This window comes from Microchirus variegatus (genome assembly GCF_963457635.1).
Source record: "Microchirus variegatus genome assembly, chromosome: 8".
In the NCBI taxonomy this organism is placed as follows: domain Eukaryota; kingdom Metazoa; phylum Chordata; class Actinopteri; order Pleuronectiformes; family Soleidae; genus Microchirus; species Microchirus variegatus.
The window spans coordinates 14,727,434-14,752,478 of NC_139809.1; the positions used below are offsets into that span (position 1 = coordinate 14,727,434).

At 39.8% G+C, this 25,045-nt stretch overlaps 1 protein-coding gene across 1 annotated transcript in view; it reads left to right on the forward strand.

The window, feature by feature from the left end:
* cdh13 (cadherin 13, H-cadherin (heart)) overlaps positions 1-25,045 on the forward strand; it is a gene marked incomplete at both ends in the record, with an annotated part of 310,410 nt that overhangs the window by 173,630 nt on the left and 111,735 nt on the right. The window contains 1 exon segment of the mRNA XM_083893789.1: positions 1,626-1,770. Coding sequence (XP_083749915.1) covers positions 1,626-1,770 — 145 coding nt within the window.

Below are 25,045 nucleotides of genomic sequence, written 5' to 3' on the forward strand. Positions count from 1 at the left end.
CATGCATTACTAATAGGATGGAGGGAAGACCTTGTTTCTTCCTCTCACTCACTGACTCACTGTCCCGCTGCACTGCTAATAAAGGAAGTGATGTGATGTCTTTCGCTGCAGATTAAGATAGAAATGGAGGTAACGACATTACATACCGCATCTTCATAGGATACAGATCACTGACGAATGACTTCATTGGGCGCGGCCTCCGCTCCAGATCGGATTTCTTGTGACAGACGTGCACAAATGATGTCAAATGTTATCTTTTATCTGTGGCAGTTGCCTTGTCTGTCTTTTCTCCCACGTTTTTTTTTTTTTTTCGCCAAACTAATTTGTCCACAGTGTGTTGGACCTGAATCGGTGTCTTATTTTCTCCTCGTCATCAAACAATGGTGCCAGCAAGATAATGGATGGAGCGTCTGTTGTTGTTGGATGTAGCAACTAAACAGTGATGCAGCCGGTAGTTGATAAAGAAAACAGCAGTCCTCCAGTGATACTTGATATGTATTACATTTGTAACCCTGTTAGCGCCATCGATCTGTTGGTAGGCTTTGCCATTGTGAGCATTTAAGTGTTTAGTGTTAGTGTTAGCGTTAGCGTCACAGTCCGGTCATCATCGGACAACAAATGAACCTCTGTTAATGCAAAAATGCAAAAATCAGCTGGATGGATCCACCAAAATTTGTGTTTAAGAGCCAAAATTTGTGTTAATCGCTGCTTTCAAACCAAGTTTTAATTGGCACAGTGGTGTATTTTTATCACAAACCTGTTAACTTTGGTTTAACTTTTGGCAAAACACAATATATTCTACTATTATATTTGGACATTATTATCCTCAGTATTAATATCACAAATGTTCAGTGTGTTTTAGTTATCTTAATACACAAAAACACTTTCCAGTTCTGCTTGGCTTCTTCAACCTTCATTCAAATAAACTTAATCTAACATTTCATTGCAATATATTTATATAAACTTTTTGTTATTGTAATAATGTTTTGACCATATTTCCTACACTACGTGTTGCAGAATAGTAGTATAGTATAGATTTAGGTAAATACATCATTTTAACAGGACAAGAGGTGGGCCGATTGAACGCGACAGGACTGTACCACTCTGGATTAATAGCTGCTTGTTTGCCGAGTGTATTTTGTGCATCTCTAACTAAGCTGGTGTCATCCCCAAGGTGAATCAGGGTAGATAACTAGCAACACTGCAGAGCGGGGAGAAGTGGAATGCATGAATATGTAAGATCAGACGATGGAACAGCTGAAGTGAAGGAGGTAGAGAGGGGGAGGAAGTAAGGATGAGTAATCTGAACATGCATGATCCATTTGTATCATTATGTCTGTTAGTACCTTTTATAGGGAATCTAGAGACTCATATATACAGTAGTAACGTCGAGTTGAAAGAGTACATAAGTCGTTGCAATCCAGACATTGAATCAGTATATTCTTGATAAAATTACTGTTTGCAACAAAAATATTGCAACCAATGTTGAAATGTCAAACTAGTTTGTCTAAGACTTGCTCCATTGCATCAAGTGACTGGTTGAATTTCTTTATAGCAGTTACACACAACAGCATAGTAAAAAGAATAAATAGAATAAACTCTGTTATCTGTTGTTATCCACACAGCTGGAAGTATCAACCACAGACTTTGCCGGAAACCTTGTTGATGGCCCAACCTTACTACTGATCACTGTCATCGACCAAAACGACAACCGGCCCATCTTCAAAGAGTCACGCTACACAGGAGAGGTGCTTGAGGGATCCCCGACAGGTGAGTGCCACTGTTATACTGTTGGACTCCAGAGATAACTGGGCTCTTCTGGGAATTTAGCTGGGTGGCGACACACAAGATGTCCTCTAATCAAACAGTGTGGTGAGAATGCCTTGACATTTATTTATTTTTTGTCTCGCGTAGGAAGGCGGTTCTTTATGTGTAGATGTGATGATGGAGGCAAACGTGCATTGCAAATGGCGCATACCTTATTTATAAAAACACTTGAAGGGAGAGCACTCTGAACTACCTTGACTTGCAGAGGCACTTAATCACAATTTATGGCCTCTACATTATATCTTCTAGATATTTTAAACACCCGATTCATTGGGGAGTCACATTTAATGGCAAGTTTAGGCTGGCAAGCACCTTACCCATGCCGTTATGAAGGTATTTATAATGAATATTCGATGTGATCGTATTTATCTAAATCCTGTTATATCAAATGATTGTGTTACTGTCCTTTGCTGATAAAAACCAGCGTGTTGCCTACATTTTACATCACATAGGTTGTTCCAAGCACGGTTGATGAATACACTGTGGTTTCTGTGGTTTTGATGTTGTGTCATTGTCTCCTGTATCTTTGTGTGCTCCCAGACATGACTCAGCAGTGTTGAGGTCAGGGCTCAGTGGGAAGCGCAGACTATCTGTTCCGAGGACGCCTTGTTCTTCTTGGTCATTATCACAATTCTGGCTGTATGTGTGCGGATAGTGTCAAGCAGACCTGCCAAACTGTGCGTTTTGTGAAGCAGGTGCAGGTTTCGATATGGAGGTATGCTGCCATGATTTGTCAGTGTTGTCTTACCAACTGTGCAGTTCAGTAATAGATAGAGGAAAATACCAAAGGGCTGGATGCAATACAAAAAAAACTGCAATTGGGTTTGTCAGGATGGTTGTGACTCATGGGGTGGAATGGATCATCCAGTAATGGCAGGGACTGATAAATTGTCATGGCCGCATGTCAGTGTCCTAGGGCCAGATATGGAAAGCCAAGCTACTACTGATGCTCAGGGCAGAACCGTGCATGATATATCTGCCACCACAAGTGTGTGTGAATATGTGAAAGTTACATAGTGGTTTCCTCAAAAAACAATTTCTTTCCAAGATTGTCAACAAAAATGAACATCACATCCTCTTGTTTGTGGATGTTCAATATTTCAGGTCATGGCCATGTGAAATAATAAGAAAAAAAGGGTACTTTGAGTTTATTGTTGATTATTACAAAGGCCAAACGATGTCCCTCTTCAGTGTTCATGTAGCAATAATGTATTGCAGGCTTTATCCATTTTACCGTTAGATTTATCTCATAAAACAGGATGACTGAGGGACGATTGTGAATGGTTGAGTTTTCTTTTAAGTAGGTCTCTGGAGTGCCATCCTTTCCTGTACCAACTCAACGCTCACGTCTCATGGTCAAACGTTTCAAATGAATCGCGTTGAGACGCGATCGTCAGAGCCTTTGAGAAGACGTGTCACGTCTGACTTCTGCTCTTAAATCATCTTTCTCTGTCAAGACTGTCACAATATCTTCTTTGTTGGGTTTTTTTGATTGCGGTTGCCAGTGCTGCTGCGATGTGCTCTCATGGGATATGAAGTGGTTTAATTTACATTTTGTTTGCAATTACAGTATGCTTATGTGTGGTTATTGGTGTTCAAGCGCTATTTTAGTCTTTTTCTACAGCTGAGCTGTGAATGAGGTGTTGTATATTATAATTCTGAGCCGCATGTTGCAGATTTATATTTCTACACGTATTACATTAACAATTATATTTTTAAGGAAAGTAAGGCTTGACTTCTTTTGCCATTCTTATTACCAGTTCTTACAGCATTTTCTAAAATGCATTTTTGTCAGTGTTTCCAACAGCTATCGTTACTCAGCGTGGTGCTGATGATGAAATTAGCAAAGATGGGTTGCTTCACCCTGTGTGCTAACCAACAGCATGTCATCACTAGAGAACAAAGTGATGAACTGTGAAACTTACACAACTAAATCCTGTTCAAATGAAGCGGAAATTAAGACGCGCACAGGGATTTTGTGGAGCTGTTGAGCAGACTGAAATACCTGATTGGTGTTACGTGTCTTTTTTGTTCAAAAACCTAACACAGTTTGTAGATTGTGATGTTTTTCATACTGCATGGTACAATATCTTTGTTACTTTTAAAGCAGACCTAGACCGGAAGTTCCAATTAACGCTGTTTTTTAGTGTGTATCTGCGTCATTACCTTGTTTAAGAAGCTCTGAAGGTTCTAAACAAACATTTCAGCCACTGCTGAGAACTTTGTGTTGTATTGTAATCTCGGGCTCAGTGAGATCCCCAAAAAAACCCGGTCCGGTTACATGAACACCGGTTCTCCAGAACAGCAGATGGTCCTGGTGCGGGCACTAGTCCGGGCACATTTGGTTGCGTACATTGAACCGCAGAAGAAGAATAACGACAGTGTCTTCTGACTCTGGGTCTGACTCCAGGTCAAAGTCATAAAAGGGACTGTGCGGGGAGTCGTGAAGAAGCTATTTTTAAACATTGTTAAAACAATGTTTTGATAATGAGTAGCAGTGCATCCACCGTTCCAGAGGGGGGAGCTGTGCTTCTGAGAGCGGGTGTGCTGAATATACTAGCCAATCATAAGACTGACTTCTGGGTGAGAGAGTTGAGTCTCAATCCTCGCGGCTGGGAAACACCGTCAGAAAAGAGGATTTCAATCGGTAGTAGACCTCCATAACTAACATATATGCAACCACTCTATGTGAGCTTTAAGTTTCAGTAGCGTATATTATTCTGGTTGTAATGTTATGGTATGTTAGTGTCATTTAATGATACACTGGCCATTGTTAATGTAAAGAAGCTACGCCGTACTATATACATCAGCATGTGTGGATAATTGTATTTACAGATGTCAGTGGGCACTACTGTTGCGTGTACTATAACGTCAAAAAAAAACTACTATTATGTAGTTCAAGCCAATCATCATCATGCTTTAGTAGTCCCTCTGTTAAACCGGCAAGTTTACTGTGACTTCTGCAAGCTCTGCACCAACGCATTTTTAAAACACATTTTAACATTACCAAATCAGATCTGATATCACCCACCAGAGAACCTTTTGTGACTTGCCCTGATATAATTGAATTCATACTTTTTATTCAATTTATACTTTACTGTATTATCCTTTTAAACACACACACACAGACACACACACAACATATATCTCAAAGTGGTTCCAAGGATGGTTTGATAAAGTGGGCAATACAAAGGGAGCTGAAGTTCATTTTGTTTTCATCATGTGGTGGTCTGACAGCATCTTAGCACTCGAGTTGCCATGGATGCCAGATCCAATTGATCTCAGAGATAAGATGAAGGATGCAGCTCTGTAAGGCTGTGTTTCTTACATATGCTGGGGAATCTGACTACTAAATAGATTTCATAGCCAATATGTCATCACACCCTCAGTTCTCTGTCTTGTAAGAGAACATTTAAATTATTTAAATCAACACCTCACCATGTACTGCCTGGTTAGGTAGGTCGGTCGGTTGTTAGGTAAATTGGTTGGTAGGGTGGTTGATCGATTTTGATCGTCTGTCAATGTGTTTTTTCCATGCATGTGTCCATGTATGTTTGTTGCAGGCTTGTGAGGACGTTTGACCTTGTGGGGACATTTCATTTTTTCTTTGTCTGTGATTGCATACATTGTCATATATACTTATTCTAATGAAGCCTCGATTTAAAAAAAAAAAGTTTATACAGAGCTCACATGCCGTGCATGTCTTCTTCTTTGGTGTAGCAGCACTACAGTGCCACATACAAGCCTGGTTTATGTACTACAGCGTTTAGAGTTGTTTGAGGGGGTTCGTGTGGCTGAAGACATTTCCTGAAACAATGCCATGTTTATGGAAAGAATAAAGAAATAGATTGTTTATGTTTGTTCCATTTCTCTATGGATATGGCATTCGTTTTGTAGTTATAATTAGGTTAATACAGGGTTAGGGCTGGGCATTTAGTCCTGATGGTTGGGAAATACATTAGATCTATGAGTGTCCTCACTAAGGATGCTGCAAAAGTGAATATGTGTTTGTGTGTGTGATCTGTAGCCGCATGCTGTGTGGTTACACTGTAGTGGCCGGGCAGAAGGGGAAGCCGTAGGGGAGAATGTCACACTGCTCTGACATTTCTGTGCAAACTGATAACAAAGGCAGCCAAAGCCTGAGTCTACAAGCCTTTTCCTTCTTGTCTGTTTACTTCTTTACTCTACTTTCTTCACACTCCTCTTTATCTCTCCCATTCTGTTTTTTCTTCATGCCTAGCCTTCTCCCAAGCTTTGTGTACCCATCACCCCAGGGCGTTTTTTTTTTTTTACCCAGTTCTTTCCACATTTGCCCCAACTACCAATTTCCAAGACCAGCCGAGTTCATCGTTTTCAGCCTGATTTTGAGGTTGCCAATGAGTTTGCCGAGTCAGGGCCACTCCCCCTGATTAGCAGTTGCGAAGTGGGAAATATCCAATGACCCAATCACCCAATGCCACCTTCGCAACTTATTTCAAACCTAGATCTCGTTCCCTGCATGCTGAGAATGTGATTATTCCAGTAACCCCAGCCATTCACAGGATGGGGTCACAGCAGCTCAATTTGGAAGTTTGAAAAGAGCAAAAACTAAACCCCTAATTTCCCCAATTTTTCCTTTGTCACTTCCTCCATGTGTTTTTGTGACCACGTGTTTTTGTGCAGGGATGTACAAGAATAGCTCGAGTTCAAGAGAACAACTCAGGTTTTGATTCCAACTTTGTTTTGATTGGATTTTTTTAAAGGTTGCTTTGAGAGTACTACTGATGATGTGCAATGATATTGGTATTTTGTTGACATTTTATGTCCCCATGCCTCACATGTTTCATGGAAGGATGATGCATATGGCATGCTGTGTTTTATCAACAAATTGCACAAAGAGCCTGATAAAATTGAGCTATTCGTGTTCAGTGTTACTCTCATATTCCTTTGTAGTAAATTATTTACATAATGCGATGTAATAAAGACAGAAGAGCATTTCACTGACTGCTTCTGACACATTGGTGTGATTTTTACACCCACACAAAAAATCAACTGTACAGTGCGAGTCCAATCACATCAAATATTTATGAACAGAAAGGCATATGGCAAACATAGAAACAAACAAAAATAAAATTCAAAAGTAAAAGAGAGTTAACTAATAAATTCACTCCATGATGTCACTGGAATTAACACAAAACAAATGATTTAAACAAAGTTTTAGGGGATGGAATTGTATGTTTTCGATAATGTACGTTTGTCTTTCCTCTGCCAGCAAAATGTAGACAAATAAAACCCAGAATTTGGGTGATAAATCTTGTGTAATTGGACATGATATGGTGTAAATGAAGATATTTCTCATTGCTAAGTCTCTGTTTGTGTTCCAGACTAATTTGTGTTTATATCAGAAGTAATTAAGGCCTGAGCTCCTGCTGAGAGGAATGAGTCTGGTTCAATCCTCTGCTCTGCTCTCTGCTCTCGAATACAAATACACACACACACATACAGAGGCTGAATTAATACAGCTTGGAGGGTAATATTAATAAAAATATCTATCATGCCGTATGCAATTTATGTCATTGTAAATGTTATTCGAATCAAATACATCTTTTTCGTTGACATTTTGACTTTCCATAGCATTTAATTAGTAACATGTTGTGAAAGTCTGTTCTGGTCCATTTCCTGTTCCAGGGTCCTAGTGCTGTGCATGTTGGCACACAGCTAAAGCTCATTTCATTCGTTTGTTTGTTTGTCCGCAATGGGACCAGGAACAAGTGATTACATTTTGACGCTATCACTATGTCTATCGCTATTTTGTGGGGGGCTGAGCTGCCTTGGCAGAGGTCTGTGCTTGTGCTCTCCGAGTGCTTTTCCAGTCTTTTGTTTGTTTTTGTTGGGCTCCTTGCCCCAAAGATAAAATGCACATCCTCCATAGAATAACAGCAACAATGGAACTGCGCTGTATATTTGTCGTTTTATGACTGTAACATGTTACACAGCTGTACGTCCTGTGTCATAGTTTCACATGTTAGCATTCTATAACAACTGGTGAACTTAGTGAACAACTTGGATGATGTAGAAAATTGAGTTTCTGTCTCTTCACCTTACAAATGCGCTGAACTTGATACATACTTCTGTTAAAAAAAATAGCACAGACATTGTAGTGCATGTAGCTGAGATGCAATGCACTAATGACCGATTCTGATATGCTTGCATACATACTTACTTGTGTGTCATTCAAGCATTTTAACTAGAAAATAAAGTGCAGAATTAATGAGCTGTTATCCTGCACGAGTCGACCAAAGCTCATGAAAATTACCACACGGTGGCTACACCTGCTTTATGCTGAGCACCTGTCTGGAACCATTCATCATTTCTTCTCTACCATATAGCCAGCATATGATTGCAGCATTGTCGACGCCACAGTCATTGCGGTCTCTGCCCTTTGCCCATATGCCACTGTCGTGTTTGCTGGTGCCTGCGGCTCGTCAATCCTTTAATATATGCTTCCGATTTTCTGCTGCAGCATCACATCTGCCACATGTAATGCAGCCGCAGCGCCCACGTTCTACCAGCATGCAGGGGAATAAGAACCTCAGCGTAAATAAAAGGTGAACACAATCAATAGCTACTTGCTCGTGTTGTACCTTCGGTAAGTTTGAAGAAGGTTAGAAGTACGATTTAAGGGATTTTTTTGGGGGTTCCAACCACTGAAGACAGTGGGAGGAGAGAATAGGAGGAAAGAGATTGATTCAGGAGATAGATAATGACCCAGCTGAGAGATTACACCAAAAGTGGCAGGTAATTTGTAGCATGATGGTGTGTTACAGTCCTCTACTCTCTCTTTCCACCTTTGTCTCTTTCTTTCTCTCTCTTTATTCTTCTTTTGTTCCGTTCTTCTTTTGACTGGAGAGCAGTCTGCCCAGCACCCTACCAGGTGACCCACTGTCCCACAATGCCTCATTATCAGCTTGTCAGACTGAGAAAGCCTGGCAAATTAATGTCCAATGTATCTACGGAGGCTGGTGCCCAATTAACTCTGGGACATTGTTGTGTTAGGATAAATTAGTTTTCCCTCCTTGCACCTATGTGTGTGTGTGTGTGTACACATGTTGAAATTTGGTTTAGTTAAATAAATCTGGTGACTCATGTTTAGTCTCTGTGGTTCTAGTGTCTAAAATATGATTAGGTGCTGTGCCGGTGACATTTTACTGTCAAATTTCATATTCTGAATAATGAGTGATTGTATGTGTCAGCATCTGCATCTGCATGCACTAGTGCATGTCCTTATGGCTGATGGATAGAAAAGGCAGATCCACTAGTATCAAACTCTAAGGATATTCACTCATTTATATGCATCTGTTCTCTTTTCACACGTAAGGCATCATTGATTTTCCTGAGCCTTCTTAACTGAGCCATCTTCTTTTGAATTACCATAGGGAGCGATATGCATTACACCAGTGAGAGGCAAAAAATTGCATTCTAAATGGGCTTTATTTTCAATAGTGATTTGATCTGAATATATGTGAATAGGATTTTATTTGGATACATTTCTGTGGTTTGGAGTAAATAATTTTTGCTCCCCTGTGAGTTTTATGTGGTTTTCTGCGTCATTCCAAAGCTAAATAGAATCAGCATCCATCGCTCTCTCTCTCCTCTTCATGCTTGAGTGTTATGTAGATGAGAATTTGGATCTAATTTCAGAGAGGGAAACCTGTGCAGAAATATAGTATTATTGTGTTTTATGACAGTGTGTGTGGAGAATGGGGAATTCAAGGTGGGACGGCGGCTCAAGCCCAGCATTAGAGCGCTGCTAATCTATTAAAGAGTTTCTATTCTCTTTTTGCCATTACACACAGTCCCACATCACCTCAGGTTTGATTATTGTGGTCCCTCTCTCCGGGTTTTTGTGGGGATCTGCTCCACTCACACACATTTCTCGAAAACCCTCAGAGCCCAACTAGATAAACCAATCTCTCCCATCGCCCCATCGCTGCACCACCTTCCTGACAAGAAAACAGAGCTGTTGCCCACTGCAAAACTCCAAAATGCACCCCAGTTTCTCCAATTAATATTATCTCCCCTGTTTGTCTTACAAGACTGATCCCAGCCGTCATAACACTTCTCTATCAGAAAGCAGCTCCTCAAAAGGTCTGCCTTTTTTTTTTAAAGAAGATTAATGTTTGTGAAGAGATACTGAGCATACTGAGTTATGAATTGTACAGGTTGATGTTGCAGGCAGCTATAAAAAGTTACAGTGTGTAGTTAAAAGGATAGGCTCACATGTTATTCCTTACAATACGATTGCCACACTCATAAGAGTCCCCCACGAAACAGCATTCAATCTATAGGAGACAAATTGATGTGGAATCAGTGATCACCTCTTTAAAGGCCACTTTTCATTTATCCTATCAAATATGGGACATTGAATAAATAAAACCTTCTGTAATCATGTAGTGATCCAATCATGTCCAAAAATGACATTCGGAAATGGTTTGAGGATGCATGTGGCCAAATTTCTGAACATACAAAAGTTTTGCTGGTTCTTTGACGAAAGCAAAGTTTGAAGGGCAACAATAACACCATTATTTCTAATCTTGTCAATGTCTTGACCATATTTTCTATTCATTTTGCAACTCTTTTGATTAATAAATGTGTGACTTTTAATGGAAAACAACAACAATTGTGTAGGTGACCCCAACTTTGAATGGTAGTGCACATGAACACAATCTGTCTCTGACACAATATTAGCAATAATAGCAATGTTTGCAGACTGATTTTCTATGTTTGTAACTCTTGTACAGACTCACACAAATATGCTGACATCAGAGACATCGATAGTCTCTCTTGTTGAAACTGTTGTTTTGTTCTTCAACCACAATATCATCGCATTAATACCTGTTAATGCCTGAATGTGGCCCAGAAATGTAATCTCACATTTCTGTCCTCATATTGTTTCCAGATATTTTGCCATTAACCCTCGCTTTGCAGCATTTATTAATCAGCTGTGATTTTTATGTAATACACCATAAGTGAAGCTAATCCATGTAAGCGCTCCTATAGACTGTCTGGATTTACCTGATGTTATAATTAGCGTAAATGTTCAAGCAAAGGCTCATTCCTCTGCTGCCACCACATCACTATAGTTGGTACACTTTTTAAACACATTGTCTTGAAGCATTTACAGTGATAATTACGGCAAAAACAATGAACAACAATGTATTTATAGCTTGTTTACTCCAAGAACATCTCCAAAGAGAAAGGGAATAAAAGGACATTCTCTTGAATGAACATAGAAATGTCAAAAGGATTCCAATTAAGCTCATGATTACCATCACACTGGCTGACGGGCGTAGCCCCGGAATGATATTGTCACGTTCGAACGAGCGCACAAAATGACTCGCTATCATCCCCACGACAAGCTTGGTTCTTGTTTTCGTCTAAGTAGTGTGGCACTTGGATTCTTTCATTAAGACACTGATCTGGCCACAGCGTTTAGAGGAGAATCTGATTGGAAGAGACAATCTTAAGACAGCTTGTCATCATTCTCATACCAAATGACTCCGCTGTGTTTTAGACGACGACTACTCGCGCTCTCCTTTCCCCCCATTTCTTTCTTAGATATTGACATGTTGTCCACCACTGGGTATTTGGGCTTCGAGAAACAACAGATTGGGAAAAGGCAGGGGAAAAAAAGAACTTTATGATGGAGTATTGATCTGGGAATGTCAGACAAGCACAGAAGACAAAGTTCACACATGAGAACGGGGCGGCAGCCTGCTGTGCATTTTCAACTGTAATCAACTGTGCACAGCAAACCCATGTATCCATCAGCAAGGAATTACACGCTCTTGCCATCAACTGTAGTCAACTACAATCATCTGGTTGCCGCTCCTGTCAAAACATGTGGTTCATGCAGCAGCAGTAATGGAATTGTCAAATCCTCGATATCATGCCACATGCTATTTACCACCTTTAAGCAGAGGAATTTGTGTTTGGTGACATTTTACCCACTGAATAATGAAACGACGGACACAAATCAATAGGAACGGGACGATGCGAAGCACACGCGTTTGAGAGAAGGCAGTACCTGTTATGGATGGCCGGTGATATTGATAAGAGGTTTGAGATGGGTGAAGTGATGGAAAGATGGATTTGTGTGTCTTTCTTTTCTTCTCTTCATTTGTTTTTATTTTCTCCGTGACAGCTTGAAAAATGGTTGGGCAATGAAAATAAACATATAGCTCTTGATAAAAATAGAATGCTGTCAGAATCATATTTCCCCGAAGCTTTATAAAAATTGCTTTTCCTGCATTCATTTATCAACAAACACACTGGTTTGTTTAGTCCCACGAGGAATCACTGGTGCAGTATTTATGTTCCAGACACACAACAGAGAAATCCCTAATTGCCTCCATGAATGCTTTTATGGTTTTGAGCACTCGAGGTAATCTTTGGCGTCTGAATCGATTCCCGAAAGACTGTGATAGTAATTGAAACAGCAAGTCCAGCATATTTTATTAATAATTACTGACAGATAAAGATGATAAATTATACCGGTATATAGCCCCTAATCTGTATGCTAAGGATCCTATGAAACACAACCTGTTTTATGTCACCCTGGACATTTTCATTAATTATAACAATATCACACCCACGTTTGATAAGCAATACTGCAATATAAATTTAACAAATTTAGAGAATCTAGGCAACAACATTTTTATTAGCTGGTCTGATAACAAACTCGAGCACGGACCACATTTAAAAACAAGCAACCACATCAGGTTGTTGTGACCACTCATAATTCAGCGAACATCACTGTGTTTAGTAGGAAAATTAACATTCATTTAAAATTCATTGTTTGAATATTATTAATGCTGTTCAATAGCCTAACAGTCGGTTACTTTACTTTTTTCCAGTGTGCTCACCGTGAGGTTAGTAATTAAGTTTCTGATTTCCCAGTCACTGTGCAGCTGCAGGGCTTTTCTCCCCGTACAGACTTGAGCACTACAGTATCCAACTGAGTCCATGGCAACACTTTACTTATTCATTTTTTTTTACAAGCAACTCTTGCTATTGCCATCATGTTCTCTTACCATCAGCGTATAATGTTCCATCCCCTGTTGCCATAACATTAAACTTGAAGCAGATGCTACTGTGGTCATGTGGTGTGATGCTGGTGTGTGCTTGCTGGGAAAAATCTTGATGATTGAGTCATTTTATGTAGGGTTTTTTTTTTCCAAAAGATTTCACAATGTTTGAATACATTTGTGTCTTTATACCTCTGCACTGGTGTCAATCATGGTTGGAGGTATTGTGTTTTCCAGTTGTCCATCAGTCAGGACCATTTTTTTTAAAGCATATTTGACTGAACTGATTTGGTTTTGGGGGCCACATGGTGTAGTGGTGGCAACGGTTGCCTTTGCAGCAAGAAGACCCTAGTCTGAGACCCGGTTGGAACAAGGGCCTTTCTACATGGAGTTTGCATGTCCTCTTGTGTGCGTGGGTTTGTCCACAAACCCTCAAGTGGAGGATAAAGCCATAGAAAATGGATGGATTTGGTTTTGGTTTTGGTTGAAGGTCTCTGTCACCTCACCAAAGATATTGTGGACGATGTACACTACTCTTTAATGTTTGGGGTCACCAATACAATTCTTTTATTCATCAAAAGAGTTGCAAAATGAATACAAAATAATGTCAAGACATTGACAAGATTAGAAAATAATGATGTTTATTCAAAATAAAAAATTGTCCCTTTCGTCAAAGAACCAGCAAAACTGTTTTAAGCTGTGCTAGCATAATTGCACAAGGGTTTTCAAATCATCCAATAGCCTTCTAACGCGATTAGCAAACACAATGTACCATTAGAACACTGGAAATGGGCCTCTATACACCTATGTTCATATTCCATTAAAAACCAGACGTTTGCAGCTAGAATAGTCGTTTACCACATTAACAATGTATAGAGTGTATTTCTGATTCATTTAATGTTATATTCATTTAAAAAAAAGTGCTTGTCCTTCAAAAATAAGGACATTTCTAAATGACCCCAAACTTTTGAATGATAATGTATGTGTAATAGCAAAGGTCAACTCTACTGTTATAATGTTTGGTTTTGCATATACAAGTCTGGACAGATATGGTTGTGAATTGCTAATGCATTACTAATTAGGAGATTGGCGCAGTGTTTTTCTTAATAATATTTCACACAGATTAGTCACAGTTATTGTTTGTTGGCCTCAGATTCTCTCGTGAAGGCCTTTCTCTACACCACGGGGGAAAAGAGCTAAAAATCATATTGATCATAACAAGGCAACATGTTTGCTATAATGAGTGAACAGGGATCATTGACAGTGCTTTATCTATGAAAATAACTTTGTTATCTCTGCTGCAGAGCTAATTAAAGACCTGACAACAAGTTTGATGATATATTACCGTAAAGCCATGAGGTAATGCATGCACGCTGTAGGTGTTATTAGAAAACACTTGATTTAAACACTTAATTATTGGAGACATACATTGACGACGTTTCCCTACTACTGTTAGAAAAAAAAAAAAGGTATTGATTAAAAGTTGTTAAGGAAACTTTATCCTTTGTTCACATCTTGAGCTAATGTTTTTCACAGTGATAAGATAATAACTCTGTTAACTTTGTTTGTTTACCTTGTATGTAGGTTATAGCCCAAGAAAGATAAGATTGTTATTGGTACGGCATGTGTCATATTTTAATATATAGCTACCCAGCGTGTTGGTTATCACATAATACTGTTAATTTGAAAGATACATTAATAGATATCTTATCAATGAATATAAGGAAGATTCACACAGATTATCCCATTTTTACACATTTTTATAATATTATGCACATAATCTTTCCTCATTTTTAAATAGTTTACATAAAGTTGTAGCAACCCTGCATCCTGTTTCTTTTTTTTTAATTAAGGTTTGGGGATAATAAATGGACCCCATTGTCATATGTTGTGACTCCAATATATCATACTATCGTATCACATTTAAAACAACAATATTATCAAAAAACCTTACCACAAAATGTCTATTTTTAATGCAGAAATGTTGTAGTGAGTCTAAAAAAAAAGTGCTCTCCCATCTCATTTGGCCTCTTTTGCCATCTCCCCAGTATAAGCACATTATAATTGTGTCCTCAAGGACGTGTCTCCTTGCTGAACTCTGTTTGCTTAGCTTTCCCACTCAAGGCCTCGTGGCAGAAAGTGTACAGTGCCGAGCGAAAAAGAAAAAAAAAAAAAAAAGTGTCAGCAACTTTAGACTTAACGTCCAACACACTGTATAAGTATTTATAATGCTGACACTGAAATGATTCCAAAATGAGACCCTTTTGAAGTTTACAAGTTGAAAGTAGCACAGACGCACAAACAGCAGGTCAACGTGGCAACACTTGAAATAAACTGTGAATGAAATAAGGAATTGCTACAATACATTCAAAAATAGTTATCAATAATCTTTAAACACTGCAGTTTAGTTTTGTTTCTCTCCTCAACGTTCCTTGTTTTTCATACACATGCACACGTAGTTTGAGCTGCAATGATTCAATTTATAGAGCCCCTTTTCCACCTATGGTCCCAGCTCGACTCGCCGACACGCATGACTTGGGACTTAAAGCAGTTGTTTCCAGTGTAACTGAATCATTAGAATCAGTTCAATACAGCGGCACGGTTTGTGAAGCAATCGCAGTCAGCTGTGCTGTCGCTAAATACACCATTCCTCTGTTAAATGTTGAGTTTTTAGACATTTCCCTGGTAATTGTTGGAGATTAAGCCATGTTTATAGGCTTGTCAAGTCTTTTTAACTGATCAAACAGATCGGCATTGCTCGGTTTGATTCTTGTGTCAGACGTCGCTTCCCGTGACGGCTCTCTGACCAATCAGTGGCCGGCAGTCTGGCAATGTCATGCATAGTATCACCTCAACTCGCTTGGAACCTCGCCAGACCAGGTAGTAAAAATACTATTAGGTACCAAGTACTATCTCGAATAGAAATGCAAAATAACCATACCGTGCCGAGGCGAGCCGAGTAGGGCTGGTGGCAACACGGTGTTCGACTATTTTTGGTTTTGCATATTTGAAAACATGTCTGAAGTAAGTCTTTGAAATTACTGTATGGGAAAAAAGAGGTGTGTTTGTCAATCAATAAATGATATACAAATGTACAGTATTCCAGTTGAATATGCCGTTAAAGGGCCTGTTAGTCAAAGCTAGGGAAAAGTGCAACTTTCTCATCAAAATCATGCCCCGAAAGCCTGGAAGTCTCTGTCTGTAATGGATTTTTTTTTTTGTTGTTATGTTGCTTGCCCTCTAACTTTTAGCTACAGCCTCTGCTTCAGTGGTGTATTCCTCTCTGGCTTGTTGTGAAGACTCCGGTCATGCACTGTGAGCCAGCAAATCACTCAATGCAGTTTTTTTTTTATGGTATTGCCAGAGCTATACACTCATAGGCTTTTTTTTTGTTTTGTTTTTTCTTCACATATTGCCATAAGGGCGTGAAAAGGATTTCAATAAATGAGATAAAAACATACAATGTTTGAGAAACAAATCACAAACCCCAGATTAAGGCTTAAGCAGTCATTGTCCCAAGGTGGAAATTCATTTTCACAGTCACGTGGACGCATTGAACATAAAAGCTTGTAGAACAAATGTGAAGACCAGACCTGTTTGTAATGCTTTGGCTGAGGCAAACCCTTCCCCATTTCAGGGTCCTATACAGTATCTGCAGCCAGATCGTCGCGACATGTGTACATTTGTACAATGAATCTGTGGTTCAGTTCACAGAGGTCAGGTGTAAGGGGATTCTGGATGTAGTGTGTGTGTGATCTGGGTTACTTTATTTAGCAAGTTGAGGAAACAGTATGAGCCACAGTTTACAAACTGTTGACCTATTTAAGAGACAGTGTGGATATTTCATGTCTTTTTCTGTGTGCATGGCCCATTTGTATGCGCTGTCAATAGATGTTACTACTGGCTTTGACATCCTTGTCCTATTAAGCCCACCAGTGAATGGTCTCCTTGCTGAAGCAAATTACACTAAGTTGCCTCATTCACTTTCAACTCCCCGCAGAGGAACGATGACCTCAAACATGTAACGGCATTACAGTAATCATAGTATTTCAGATTCAATCAGTTTCATTCTGTGTGGAGGTATTGCATCCTTTTCCGCTGGAATGAAAAATTCACCTTCTGTGTATTTCCCCACATTGTGAATTCAATATTTGTACTTTTTGTTGACAGTGATGTAAACAATCAACAATGTCTGAAGGCTCCCTGGGCCTGAGGTGGTTGTACTGTATATTTGATGGACCCGGACATTCAGTCCGCCATGGCTGATGTATTCTTGAGTGACATGTTATCTCGGCAATCTTGTTGATCTTAATGAGATTTCTGTCCTTCGTTGGTGTGTGTGTGCGTGCGCATCAGCGCGCGTGTGTCTGTGGTAGCTGCGATTAAGTGGAAAAAAGCCCCCATCAAACAACGCGTCTCTGACAGTGAAGGCTTACAGCTTAGAGGAAGCCTGACCTTGGGTGACCTTGGACTGCTGACTGGACTAAGGAGGCTTATTTGACACTTGCGGGATTTTCTCTCTGAAGTCTCATTCAGGTCAATTGGAAATTGCAAAAGCAAGTTTCATCTCTAAGAGCCTCTGATTTGTCTCCGTGTACATTAAATTAGAGTGAGTTTGTTGAAATCCTCTTCACACCATGAGCGTGATCGATAATTCCACTTGTCCGAATTAAGTCAAACCACGTGACCACATGAGCCAGATAGTCGTGCACCAATGAAACAGAGAGCGTAACCAGAAAGTAGCAAAGACAGAATTCATGTTTTGGGTGTTCTGACTCTTTTTGGTCTTCATAAACAGAAATAATGTCACAGTATTTGTATGCTACTTCCTTCTTCGTGAATCAGGCTATGTTAAGCAATACTATCAGATCTGGTCTTAGTGTATTGAGCTGAAGTGCTGGGTAGGCAGGGGAAAGAAGTGTTTATATTTAAATACTATGTATAGCAGATTTAATTTGATATTTTAGGAACACAACATACCATTTTTACTATTTAACAACAATTCTGCCTGTGCAAATTCTCCATGTTGTCATACCTACATCCCCAAATTGCATGCTAACTTTTTTGGTTGGGGATATAGAGTTCTACTTTGTTTATGTGCTTTGCATTCGTGTGCTCATATTGTGATTACTGCCCTGCTGCTATTTAATAGACATGCTGCGAAAGCCGTCACAGAACAACGCAGGCCACTGCATTAAGCATGCACCCTTGGTCTTGCCGCTAGTTGCATCAGAAGTGAAAGCATAAAAGAGAGAAGTACAAGAGAGGCGCCTGGATCTTCACATTTCACATAACAGGTTATTGTGTTTTCAGACTCGACTGCCTTTTATGGAACATTGGCTTTAATGCAGCAGGTGTTCTGAGATGAAATTTTTTGATATAGATCTGTATTTTGGGTTTTTATCTCTGCCACTGAAGGTCTTACATGGTCCACTTTTTGTAAAGGTTGTTAAGCCTTTCTGCAGTGAGGAAAACCAGTTCACAGAGAGTGTGGACTACCGTCAGATACATGTCAGAATGTCATTCTTTCTCAATAAAAATGAGTAGCCTCTTATCAATAACGAGGCTTTTATTTTATGACAACATCATTGAAATTGTAAGGCAGAATAAGAGACATAAACAAGTCAATCTTAAACCTTCTTCTCCGTAAACAGTCAACACCCACTGTAGATTTCTGTTAATAGAAACAACATGAGAGAAAACAGAGAAGCCAGATACCGTATCTCCAGTGAGTTTTGCACCACTGCACATCACACAAAAAAAAGCGACAAGTCAAACCTCGACAGCAAAAACAAACAAACAACAACATATTTTGTTCAGCTACTGTGGCAGAAGGGGCGTGGATGCAGTAAATTAAAAGAGAAGAAGAAATATAACTAAAGTATAGGTGACTTGGGACCAAGTGTTTCATGTAAAACAAAACAAGATTGAGTGAAATATTCTGTATTATAGATTAAATGATCTCTAATGTGGAAGATAAGGTGTGTTTGGTTTGGTAGAGTATGATATGGTTTGGAACAGTGAAGCCCTGGATCAGGCTTGCGTTTCAACTGAGAACAGTACCCTTTACTTGGTAGGGTTAGGGTTTAGGGTGTGGGCTGTGCCGGATGGCCACGTTTTTCTGCCGCCCAATCGGCTAACCACCATTTAACACTGATACCCCAAAGGAAGGGTGGCAAAAATAGAACGATCGGGGCTGGTTATTTGTGGTACTATTCCTAATCGTACCAAACCACTCGGAAGAAACGCGGCTATAAACCCTACTGCATGAACACTGTGATCTAGTGCTCACAGCGACTGCCATCCCTCATTTTTTTCCCCCGAGTTTTGAACGATCGTATTGAGCAATCCTATTTGTTGTGACAAACCCCCCACACCCACCCGGGCCTTTTCTGTGTGGCATCCATCAACTGTCACTGTCATCCTGAGACTGTTCATCCCTGTGACTTCCCCCCACGTTTCTGTTGTCATTCTTCCCCATCACTGAAGAAAAGTCTCATGCGCTTCAAGTGTAGAGAGTGAAAATGTAACGTACAAACAGCGTCAACACTGACGTCGTATGCTCGTGCGTGCCAGCCTCTGTAATGCTGTGTGACAAAAAAGAACCAGCATCCTCTTATGATGAGGTTTCCATCACGGTGCCAGTACTAGAGATCATAATTTGCCAAAAAAGCTTTTGTTTGTGTTCCCACAAAGCATGCACGCTGTCTGCTGTACAAGAGCGTAAAAAGCATTGTCTTCCCAAACAGCCTGATGTCATCCTCCAATCACTGTCAGTGCACTACATCCTGTACTGCAGCAAACAAATGTGTGGCAGTGGGGCTCAAGGATATTTTTTTTTCTTTTTCCCTTGTCTTTTGCACTGCATCTAGTGTCTTTGCAGTTTTCTCAATGGTTTACTCTCCAGACAAATACAGCCAAAAAAAGAAAAAAAGAAAAACAGTACTGCTATGTTAGTACAGAGTCAGCATTTTCTTTTTGTCTGCCTTCTGTTTTTTGGTCCTTCTTAAATTATGCAGTGCATGTCAAAGGGATTTCTTAAGAGCAACATACATTCTCACAAACAAGATCTCTCCAGCTTTGGTGCTGTGACTCTCCAAGCCCTTCATTTCTCTTCTGTCTTGCTCTTGTCCCTGTGCTCTGCCGCACTGTAGCTTGCTCCTCTGCACTGATTGCCTCCTTTTCCTGGGCGAGATCAGATGAATGCCCACTAATGGATTTTCAGTTCTATTCACTGAGCTCATAGTGCAGAATTAGGGGGATTTTCTGAGGGTAATTAATTGAAGTGTCCCTTTAAGGAGGAAGTATCTTTTGTCTTTTAATTTAGTGAGTGGAGTCATTAGATGGTCCGCGGTGAACTGGTGAATCGGACATTCCCAGCTGAGTTATTGGGGGGAGGTTTTGAGAGTTCCAAAGGTGGTTATCATCCCTGGGATCTAATGACTACACGGGAACATTATTGTTAATCTTGTTACTCATGACCAGAGGAGTTGTGCAATGATATAGTATAATGTAGTATCATTTATCTATATAGCTGGATCTTCCTATTCCACGTTTCGGTTTGAGCTGCAGGACAACTTCCTGCTTTTGAGCGACTGGTTGCATCTTGATATTATAACAGCTTTCAGAATAATAAACAATATTAACGCTATTCTTAGAGCTACTGGTCTAATGTTATAATAATCATACCATCACAAGGAATCGTGATGATAATGAGAGGTGCTTTCTATTCATCGTGGGCGTCATGTCGTCTGTTCAAGGTGTCCAATAATGTCCTGCCACTCTCTTTCCCCCGCTAAATAATCCATCCGTATGTTGTTCATAAGCTCTGGAGAAAGTTTGCGATAAATTCTAGCGCTTTGGCGATAAAGTCTGTAAGCTTCAATGCCAATGAATTAGCGGTAAAGTAAAATTGAGGTCAGTGTTGGCATGACCAGAAGCCTCTGTCTTCGTTAAGAAGTAGAGCCAAAGATTTGCACGCCACGATTTTGTTCATCTGCAATGCCTTTTTCCTTGTCCGTCTTCATTCAATTGTGGAAACACATGCAGCTTCTCGGAGTAGCAGTAACAGTAACAGTAACTAGCCTACACAGGAGCAGCTTGGCCGAATAAAGCACTGGAATGTGGTATCACCACACCCCAACACCCAGGTATAGATTTGACACGTGTGTTATTCGATAAAGGATGATTTGAACTGCGGAGCTTTTTCAGCCTTTCATGTACAGATCCTGTTCAGACTCTGTTCTCACTGGGAGCCAACACTTTTAATTTCTCTCACGACCTCACAGTCAAGTGGACGATGCACTCAACGAGACTGACATCTGTCTTTTTACATCTGGTTGCAGTACAAATTTACACGACTGGGCATGTGAGGGATATCGTCCACATTCACTCGGTGGCTGCCTTGCATAAGGAGAAGCCTATTAGAATTTTAGTGAATGTGTGGCTCTCCCCCGTGAATGAAAATGACCAAATTAAATCTACAAATATGAGAACACACACACATGCATGGAATTTGTGCATTTTCTCGACATAAACAGTTGCGTGCTCTATTTTTGATTCTTTCGTCCAAGTTGGGATGTTTTTTGCACTATTAAATGTGTTTGTTTTTCGCCATGCTGCTTCTTAGATGAAGAAATATGCAGTGCGTGGTTTGTTTATTCAGAAAACCTTTCAACTTAAATTATTTGATGAAAAATTTAACTGAATGCATCTCCCAAGGTGGCACAAATATCAAGAATTATTTCATTTCGAAAGACCTTTAGCAACATCTAATCTACTCTTGCTTAGTCAGTTTTGATCCGTTTGTAACTGTTTCAAGGCTTCCACCTACACCGGCTGCCTTTTAATCACATAACATTTATGGCAAATCAGTCAAATCAGAAAAAGTAAAATTAGAATTAGACTTTTTGCGGAATTCAACATGCAGTCACAAGGAGGACACATTGTTTCGTAACAGTTGGCAAAAAAAAAGCAATGGCTCACAAAGCAAGAAATAGGCAATATTAATTATTGATGGAATGAGCGATGCTATGAATTGGGTGTTTGGGGTGAGAATATGCCCTGACTGTATGTATGTAATATGTACTGTATGCAAATGGCACCTGTTGCATTACTTTGTTATATACGTAAGGAAAAGCATGGTTTTGCCTACCTTAGCTAGTGGTATGGACATTCTTAACTTATCATATATATGTGGCTTAATAAAGGACGCTGATAAATGATCAGGGCCAAGTGGCTATTCATATTTTAAGATGACGAATTTGCACAAGAAAATGTGAAAATATAAAAGATAACGGCTAAGTGAAATGGCTTTAGGGAGTGAGAGGTGAAAGTATGAAATACTTCACCTCAATGTTGATAAGCTCCATGAACCCATACCTTACTTTTTCTGCACATCTGCCATTGTCTGTAATCTGTCTCTTAATAGTTAGCATAGTTCCTGCATAAAAATCCTGCGAGAGGTTGTGATCTTTCATTCAAATAGCTCTCCGGGGTCTTACATTTTAATGACTTGCCTTGAGCCTTCAGTCAATGTTCCTTAGTCTAGTTAAGATGGCAGGCAAAGACATTTGCCCCCAAGGCCAAGTATGGGACAGGAGGAGGGGGCAGACACTCGTAGCACAAAAATAAACCATGCCTTGTTTATTGGCCAGTGAATGAGCAGTAATAGAAAAAGGACAGATGGGTGGCAAATGAGTTTAAATTGATTTATAATTTGTGTTCTCCCTGCTTCATTTAAAAAGAAATGCAAGCTATTACTCTGCACCCACCTGCTAACAGTGGAGACGGTACTGTAGAGGCATTTTATCCCACCTGTCCCAGTGAAATACTCTTCTCCTCCAGAGTCTCTGTTATTTTCTGTGGAGATCACATTTTGTGCATCCAGCCATCTTTTTTTCCTTTTTATGATAGATCCATTTCTTTACGGCGGTTTCAGCTGGCTCGGTGGCTGAGCAACATCAAGCATGGTCGGCTGTCTGATTAGGCGCACACCAAGATGCTTAATTAAGCTTAAAAACGAAGGCAACATTATATGTCACTTCTGTGCCTCCCCAGATTAATGAAATGTTGTTTGAAACGATCTCCTCGGGAGGGATCGTTTTGGAGGGACATTAGAAGCACAGGACATTTGGACATGTCTGGTAAGCATCACAGACACAGCGTAATTAGATTTCCTCTAATGTTGATGGGATCATGTGGTGAAGTTTCACTGCGATTAATGCACCCAGGTTGCTGTTGGGCTTGCTGATTACTGTGTACCCTGCACAGCTGAGTCAACATGTATTGCATAGTATGGTAATAATTTAATAAGAGGTTAGTAATATTATAGTAATGCCATCGTATTTCTATAGATGATAACCAAGTTATAGCTTAATATAGAGACAATAATAGAAACTTGCTGTTGAACCTCGCGAGATTACTGTAGTTTTACTATAGTTTTACCATGTCGTTACTGTGCTGTAATGTATTCTGTTACCCATGTCGATCTTTTCACAGTCAACAGCTCTCCCTTTCTCTGCTGCTCTCTAAGCCCCTTACATGCAGCTTATCACCAAGTATGCGGTTGTACACGAAGGAGCGTTTAATCCGTCACTCTGGTACTGCGATGCAGTACATGCAACTCAAAACACTTCAGTGACCAAATATTATTGTTTAGTTCCAAGAGAAAGACAATAAGGTTATCTGATATTATGTTTGATTTTCAACATAGGACTAAGAGAATGCGAGAGGAAATGGAGTGTTCATCTCACATTGTTAGGAGCTTTGTATGAGCTCTGCTCAACACACACCTGTCAACTGAACCCTAATTCTAATCTGATTAGAACAGACATTTCAAGGTGAGTTGTGAGGACATTTATAGAAAGTAATGCATGTATCCCTCATCTCAGTCTTTGCAATCCAAGTGTGACGTTGACAACGTCACTTTTTCACATTTTCCATAGCAGCACCTGGAATTGCTACATTCTGGATCCGTAGAGAACTTAACCTGCGTATAACTACTACCATCTTCCATATGCATGACAAAATTCATCCTGAGCTGTTTCGATGTTGCTGAGATATACACCTTTGAACTTGTAAAATTGGACTTGTCCATGTTAAATTAAAATTATTAAATGATTCTGCGCACACATACCACATTTCACTCAAATCCTCTGAGATTATGATTTTTTTTTTTTGTGTGTGTGTCCATTATAAGGGATGGGGATTTCTTGAAATGTTTTTGTGATGTCATCACAAAATTCCTTACAAAATCTAATGATGACATATTTGAGTGATCACCTACCCCTCACAAAACGTGCAGATTGAAACGTCAAAAGCTGTAGACAGGGGAGTCGCTAATGTAAGGAGTTATGTTAGCAACTCAGGATTATGGAGATGGCAGGGGAGTAGGGGAGGGTGGGGTATGTTTGAAACTTGGTATGTTGGTAGAGTGTCTGGTCATAATACACACACCAAATTCCATTCAAATATGATGAGTATTGACCAAGATATGATATTTTTATTTACATAGTTCTGCCCATTATAATATATAGACAGGAAGTTGCTAACAGGAAGAAAAACTTACAGGATTTGGGTTATGAAGATGTAGGGGAGGGTGGTGTGAAACGTATTTTCTGACGTGGGTGATCACAAACATGCTCACAAACTGCGATATACAACAGTTGTTTGTCTCTTAGAAAATGTCTTTTGTTTTACTGTGGCCATGTTCTGTTCTTGTCTTAATTCTTTCTGCTCTCTTCCTGTCACATCGACTTGACTTCTCTCTCCTCCTCCTTCTTTCTCTCGGCTCACTTTGGGGTCATGATCAGAGGCAATGGTTCATCTGGTCCTTTTTGCTCTGTGGACGCTCTGCCAGCCCCGGGGCCTGACATTTGGCTCCGTCAAGGGACCTGTAGCATTCATTATGCAAGTGGGTGAGGAGGGGACACGCCTATATGCTAATACAGCGAGAGTGAAGTCAGCTATGAAAAAAAAAAAGTCTAATTAAAATTATAGTATTCAAATCACATGTGCTTTTGATGAATAGAATGAGAATACACTATAGAAAATGGTAATAGAGCGAGAATTATAATGATAGATAGATAGACAGACATTTATACATCTGTTCATGTATGACAGGTACAGCATTGTCTATATCAACACTGCTG